At 48.2% G+C, this 7,926-nt stretch overlaps 1 protein-coding gene across 1 annotated transcript in view; it reads right to left on the minus strand.

The window, feature by feature from the left end:
• Window positions 1-7,359, minus strand: part of HOMER2 (homer scaffold protein 2) — a 304,233-nt gene extending 296,874 nt beyond the window's left edge. Inside the window, exon 1 of the mRNA XM_040342588.1 lies at window positions 7,035-7,359. Within this exon, the coding sequence (XP_040198522.1) occupies window positions 7,035-7,039 (5 nt within the window). The 5' untranslated portion in view covers window positions 7,040-7,359. The remainder of the gene's footprint in view (window positions 1-7,034) is intronic.
• Window positions 7,360-7,926: the final 567 nt, after the last annotated feature.

Here is a 7,926-nt window from a genome sequence, read left to right on the forward strand (position 1 = left end):
ACATTTATCCCAGCCATGATCAGACTTGTCCTGACACCCCATTTTTGTGTTCAGGAAACGTGCAAACTCTGCAGGTTCTGGCATTTACAGTTAATGGCATCCTTTTTTTTCCCCCCTATTTAAATTTTTCTTTTTTTTCAATTCTTCTTTATGGTTAATGGCATCCTAAATGTACATGTGAGGTTGGGGGGGGGGGGGGGGGCAACTGTACTAACTATCTGACATTAGTACAGCGATCTCCCCTGCTGAGTTAGGCTCCATTTACACCTAGGCAGACAAATTCGCGGCGTTTTGTCGCCGCAAATCGCGGTACAAATAGCAGCGTTTTGTACCGCGATTTGCGGCGACAAAACGCCGGTATTGTCCGCCTAGATGTGCCCCAGATTGACCCCCTCTATGGAGATGGTTCCCATCTCCTAGCTGAACGCCGCCTGAAAAAAAGGTCCGGGACCTTTTTTCAGGCGGCAGGCGTCCGGCGTTCAGCGTGGAGATGTGAACTATCTCCATAGAGGGACATGTGTTTTCATCCCTCTGGCGGCAGCGGCGTAGCACTACAGGCGTAAAAACGCCTAGGTGTGAATGGGGGCTTACTGTGCTCTAAAAGGGGGACGGCCTTCCCACCAGAACACTCTAGCCAGCGCTCTCTACTATTGGCTGAGAGTGCTGATCGGGAGCCAGTCAGCAGGCCTTTTTCAGTCATGCCCCTTCAACAGAAGCCAGCCAAAAGGCCAGCTTCTGTTGGACCGACTCCAGTACACACGGGCCGAATATCAGCCAGTGTCTATTGAACCAGCCAATGCTGCCCGACATTTGGCCCGTGTGGGTACTTGGCTTCACTTACATAGATCCTGAAGGGGACAAGTCACAGTCCCCTGGGGGGAACCTGCTGGAGCAAGGAATAAGGTAAAGCTGGCTACACACGGATTGAGATTTCTCCAGTTCAGCAGGGATCGCCTGAACTTCAGTTAGTGCAGGGCTCGACAAATTCCGGTCGCCATGGCGACTAGAAATAGCCTCCTGGCGACTTGGCTTGGAAGGTGGGCAAAAAAAATAAAATACATTCCTTGTGTGAGCTGGCGCCATCTGGTGGTGCCTGTTGGTATTAGAAGTTAAGCATTACAAGTTAAACAGCAATTCTAATGTCATTTTTCACTATTATCTTCTTCCGTCTAATTAGAGCCCCCAAACATTATATATTTTTTTTCTAACACCCTAGAGAATAAAATGGCAGTCATTGCAATACTTTTTTGTCACACCGTATTTGCGCAGCGGTCTTACAAGCGCACTTTTTTTGGAAAAAAATCACTTTTTTGAATTAAAAAATAAAAAACAATAAATTTTGCCCAATTTTTTTTATATATTGTGAAAGATAATGTTACGCCGAGTAAAATGATACCCAACATGTCAAACTTAAAAATTGCGCCCGCTCGTGGCATAATGTCAAACTTTTACCCTTAAAAATCTCGATAGGCGACGCTTAAAAAATTCTACAGGTTGCATTTTTTGAGTTACAGAGGAGGTCTAGGGCTAGAATTATTGCTCTCGCTCTAACGATCGCGGCGATACCTCACTTGTGTGATTTGAACACCGTTTTCATATGCGGGAGCTACTCGCGTATGCGTTCGCTTCTGAGCGCGAGCTCGTCGGGACGGGGCGCTTTAAAAAAAAAATTTGTTTTTGTTTTATTTATTTTTATTTAGTTAATCATTTTTTACACTGAAATAAAAAATAAATAAAAAAAAATTTTAAGACGCTGGGCGGGACTGACGTTTTGACGTCACTTCGGCCCAGCAGAGCTATGGGGACGGGGTGAAGGACATTTTTCCTTCACTCGCAACCCCAGTCAGCAGCCAAACGGACCAGATCGCCTCCGCCGCTACCGACGGCTCCGGTAAGCGGCGGAGGGCGCGGGAGGGGCCCTCTCCCGCCACCGATAACTGCGATCTCGCGGCGAATCCGCCGTTATCGTGTACACCACCGCCCACTGAAGAGATGGATATCACGGTTGTGGCAGCAGCTGCTGCTGTTACCGAGATATCCATCTTTAAAAAGAGGACGTCTTTTGGACATGGGGCGGTGGTCAAGAGGTTAATTAAAAAATAAGACAACAGTAAAGTTATCCCCATTTTTTTTTTATATTATGAAAGATAATGTTACTCCGAGTAAATTCATACCCAACATGTCACGCTTCAAAATTGCGTCCGCTCGTGGAATGCCGACAAACTTTTACCCTTTAAAATCTCCATAGGCGACGTTTTAAAAAATCTACAGGTTGCATGTTTTGAGTTACAGAGGAGGTCTAGAGCTAGAATTATTGCTCTCGCTCTACCAATCCCGGCGATACCTCACATGTGTGGTTTGAACACCGTTTACATATGCGGTCGCTGCTCACGTATGTGTTCGCTTCTGCGTGAGGCTCGTCGGGACGGGGCGCGTTTTCTGGCTCCTAACTTTTTTAGCTGGCTCCTAGATTCCAAGCAAATTTGTAAAACCCTGAGTTAGTGTGTAGCCCTTCCTGTTAGGCAGAAGGTGATCGATCATTAGATCGGCTTCTCTTGAACAGGACTGCTGGAAGCCTTTTTCAGTGAGTGGCTTGCAGCCAATCAGCTGCAGCACTAATAAGTGTATTCCAACAGGTTAGAGTCCCCGCTGTCAATACAGAGTCCCAGCAGGGGGGGGGGGGGGGGGGGGGGGGGGGGCGGAGTCCTGCATCCACATCACTTGTGTAGGTGCGAGAACCTGTCAGCTAGAGATCTGCACAGAAACACCTGCGCACCTGTATTCACCTTTTAGAACACGTTACATCAGTTTACAGAGTGTAACATGTTCTAATTGCCCCTTCTATGGGCGCTCACCCACACAGCCTCATCAATAAGTCATAGGAGTCTCAATGTATAAATGACAAGTCCGGTCCACCACTGCAGCAGACAGACTTGTAGTCTAAGACCCCTTTCACACTGAGGCGCTTTGCTGGCGCTATAAATACCGCCTCCATTCACTCCAGTGTGAAAGCCCTCACGGTGCGCTAGCAGGGCATCAGAAAAGGTCCTGCCAGCAGCTTCTTTGGATCGCATTAGGAGCGGTGAACTCACTGCTTCTAAAGTGCCCCTGCCCATTGAAATCAATGGGCAGTGCAGCCAAACCACCGGCAAAGCGTCGCTGTAGCGGGCGCTCTTTTAACCCTTTTTCGGCTGCTAGCGGTGGCTCGGTGTGAAAGGGGTCTTAATGAACTGCAGTACACTGATCAGCACACCTGCCGTCCATCCATCCACACTGCCTACAGCTCTGCAATGACAGCCATACAGAGGAACGGCACAGAGCTGTAGGCAGATAGCTAGATTCAGGTAGGGCGCAGCATCTTTAAGGCTGCGTAGCGCAATGTATTTACGCTACGCGCCGTAAGCTAGCAAAGTACTGTATTCACAAAGCACTTGCCTCTAACTTACGCGGGAAAGTAGCGTAAATTTGACCGGTGTAAGCGCGCCTAATTCAAATGAGGATGGGGGGGGGCGCGTTTTATTTTAAATGATTGGTGACATGACGTGATTGACATTTTTTATGAACGGCGCATGCGCCGGCCGTGTACATGTCCCAGTGTGCCAGGGGTTGACAAAATTTGCTTGGAATCTATGAGCCAGCTAAAAAAATTAAGAGACAGAAAACGCACCCTGTCCCGACGAGCTTGCGCGCAGAAGCGAACACATACGTGAGCAGTGCCCGCATATGTAAACGGTGTTCAAACCACACATGTGAGGTATCGCCGCGATTGGTAGAGCGAGAGCAATAATTCTAGCCCTAGACCTCCTCTGTAACTCAAAACATGCAACCTGTAGATTTTTTTAAACGTCGCCTATGACGATTTTAAAGGGTAAAAGTTTGTCGGCATTCCACGAGCGGACGCAATTTTGAAGCGTGACATGTTGGGTATTTTTTTTTTTTTCCCCACCTTCCAAGCCAAGTCGCCAGGACACTATTTCTAGTCGCCATGGCGACCTGGCGCACGGGATTTGTCGATCCCTGCAGTGTGCATTGCTCCAAAGTACGCCGCAAGGACGTATTGGTTTCGACGTCCAGCCCCATTCACGGACGACTTACGCAAACGACATAAAATGTTCAAATTTCGACACGGGAACGACGGCCATACTTAACATTGACTAGACCACCTAGGGGGAAGCTTTAACTCTTACGGAAACGCTGTATCTTTACTGCGACGGGCGCACGTACGTTCGTGAATCGGCGTATCTAGGCATTTACATATTCTACGCCGAACTCAACGGAAGCGCCACCTAGCGGCCAGCGGAAAAATTGCACCCTAAGATACGCCGGCGCAGGCTGACGTATCTTAGCTAGGTTTAAGTGTATCTCAGTTTGAGAATACACTTAAACTTACGACAGCGCAGATTCCGAGTTACGTCGGCGTATCTACTGATACGCCGGCGTAACTCTCTCTGAATCCAGCTAAGTGTCTGCAGGAGCCTGACACTTCCCCCGCAATCTGCTGATCTCAAGTGCAGCACTTTGCAGGCCCCAGATTTAAAAAATAATAAATGCACATTTTTCACCAGCAAAAATATGTACATTTATTATTTGCCAATAAAAAGGTGAAGCTATCCTTTAGGTTGTATACCCGATTCCTCCTCACCCTCTGGACTAAATGAGCATTAAACCCTTGCAGTATGGGGGGGGCCCTACTTTATTATTATGAATAAGAATTTCAGAGAAGACACTTGGTGGCGGGAGCATAAATGGGGTTTGCGTGTATTATATGTACACACAATCACATACATACACACGCATGTGCGTTTGAGCTTTGGGGTGCACACCCTAATGCACTAGGCTGCGCACACCTATGAAGAGGGTAGTAAGCCGGGTTCACACTAGTGCGATCTCTGACATCACATGCGATTCACACCCACACCACAGGTGCAGATCACATGCGAGTTCAGCCATACAGTTGCATGACTGAACTCGCATTGGATTCGCACAAAAAAAGTGTTTTTCCCGCACTAGAATCGGAACGCATTGGGTGTTCTCTCCTATGTGATCCGATTCCTGTGCGAGTTCACAATTTGCACTGCGATCTGCGAACCGATCTGGGGGTGTCATTCAGGGTCGGTTCACGCTGCAGCAATGCGGGAACCCTGCAAATCCACTGCGAGTTCCCGCATCGCATGTCTTCCGCCGAAATCTGTTCACATATTGCAGTGCGAACTGCAAATTCGGACAGGAATTGGATCCCCACCCCGCCAATTATGGGTGCCTTCGATTTTTTTTCACGGCTAACAATATGCAACGCACTGCAATATAATGCAGATTGATGTTTAGCGATTTCAAAAATCACATCTGCACCTTTATTGCACATTTCACGCAAACATGGCTGCCCATTGATATTAATAGGGTGCCCTAAAACACGACACGAGGGAACCCCCCCCCCCCCCCATACACCTCAGGGGGGAGCAAGTCCTCAATAACGGGAAAAGGGAATGTGAGCTTCTTTGCTCTGCACAGGAATCCCTACTGAATGGTACGAGCGTCCCTTCCTACAACGTGCAACACACGACACAGCGCTACTCGTGTATATGGGGGGCCCCCGTATTCCACATTAGGGGCCACACACTTGGTGACAGCAAAGTGTACAAATCTGATCAGAGATGAGGGGTCATGAATGGATCTCCTACTACAGAGAGATCACACCCCCCCCCCCCCAGTATGATCGCATACAGAAGTTGGGACCCCAATCACTACACATTATACGGGGGGCCCCCCACGACATTACTATACAATACAGGGGGGCTCCTCCATCACTACACAGGACGACCCCCATTATTACTACACAGCTGTGACCCCATTAATTCACATGGGGTGACCCCACATTAACCCCACTACACAAAGTTGACCCCCATTAGTACACAGGGGTGACTCCACGTTACTGCACAGGGTTGCCCCCCCATTATTACAGATAACCCCACATTAATATACAGGGGTAACCCTCATCACTACACAAAGTTGACCCCCATTATTGCACAGAAGTGACCCCCCCCCTCCCCACCACTACACAGGGGTGACTCCACATTACTGCACAGGGGTGCCCCCCATTATTACAGATAACCCCACATTAATATACAGGGGGTAACCCTCATCACTACACAAAGTTGACCCCCATTATTGCACAGAAGTGACCCCCCTCCCCACCACTACACAGGGGTGACTCCACGTTACTGCACAGGGGTGCCCCCCCCATTATTACAGATAACCCCACATTAATATACAGGGGTAACCCTCATCACTACACAAGAGTTAACCCCATTATTACACATCAGTGACCCCATTAATACACATGGGGTGACCCCACATTAACAGCATTACACAAAGTTGACCCCCATTAGTACAAAGGGGTGACCCCACCACTAAACAGGGGTGACTCCACATTACTGCACAGGGTTTCCCCCCATTATTAGATAACCCCACATTAATATACAGGGGTAACCCCATCATTACAAAAAGTTGACCCCCATTATTGCACATCAGTGGCCCCCCCAATACACATGGGGTGACCCCATAACAGCAGTGATCCCACATTTATGTGCACAAGGGTAACCCTCATCACTACACAAAGTAGACCCCGTTATTACACATCACTACAGGGGTGACCCCTTAATTATTGCACAGAGTTGCCCCCCATTAATAAAGGTAACCCCACATTAATACACAGGGGTGACCCCATAACAGCAGTGATCCCACATTTATGTGCACAAGGGTAACCCTCATCACTGCACAAAGTAGACCCCCATTATTACACATCACTACAGGGGTGACCCCTTAATTATTGCAGAGTTGCCCCCCATTATTACAGATAACCCCACATTAATACACAGGAGAGACCCCTCCATCACTACACAGGAGGAACCCCATTATTACCACACAGGGTGACCCCCCATTATTACACATTGGTGACCCCCAGTAGAGAAAGTTGCATAGAGGTGATAGGGGGAGGACTGAACCATGTACAGGTGAGGGGGGGGGCACACACTTACCCCATGGTGATGGGTAGTCAGGCAGCTGCGGGTGACAACCAGCGGGAGGGCTCGGTGTCTCTCCGGCTCTCAGCGGATCACACATGCGGCTCTCGTCAGTTGATCCTCACGGAGCTGCAGCCGGCTCCGGACTGAGTGTAATCCCGGGAAGGTGAGGCGGAGTCCCGGGGATCTAGTGTGCTCCGTCCCCCGCCATCCTCCTCATCCTCCTCCTCCGGTGATCGGGGTTAGTGGATCTCTGTCCGTGTTCTCCTCTCTGATCGCGCTGTGGATGAAGTGAGAACACCGGGGGAGAGCATCCCCGGCATCCCTTTAGATGGGACTCCTCCGGGGGGCCGCTAGGTGGCGCTGTAGAGATGAGTTATATAAACATAAAATATAAGAGGGACAAATGATTTTCCAAATGAAAGTTTTCTCTTTTTTAACTTTGTTTGTGGTCCTGTTTTCCTTCTCCTCTGATCTATCCTGGATGACGGATATCATACATGTGAACGCTCGCAGTATTTTATATGTGATATTATGTAATATATATACATCATACATATATATATATATCAAATACTCTGCACTGTGTAGGTATTTCCTCATGTAAATTGTAGAAGTGTCACCTAAAAACATTTCCGAAGGGGATAACAATCTCCAAGTATCAATCGATCAATGTTCTTTTTTTATGTAATAATTGTAATTCCTTTATTTTTAAAACAAGTGTAGCATTACCCCCATTTTTGGGCGGCGTGTTACCTCATGGCTCCTCCGAATTCTCTAGGGATGAGTGATGCGTATGTGCATAAACAGAAGTAAAGGAATGTGCACGACAGGTGCTCTTTGCTGTGCTCTTTATTACCCAGCCGGGTAAAAACAATAAACTTGTGGTGAGGAAAGTTAGGCCCCT

This window comes from Rana temporaria, chromosome 3, assembly GCF_905171775.1.
Source record: "Rana temporaria chromosome 3, aRanTem1.1, whole genome shotgun sequence".
NCBI lineage: Eukaryota > Metazoa > Chordata > Amphibia > Anura > Ranidae > Rana > Rana temporaria.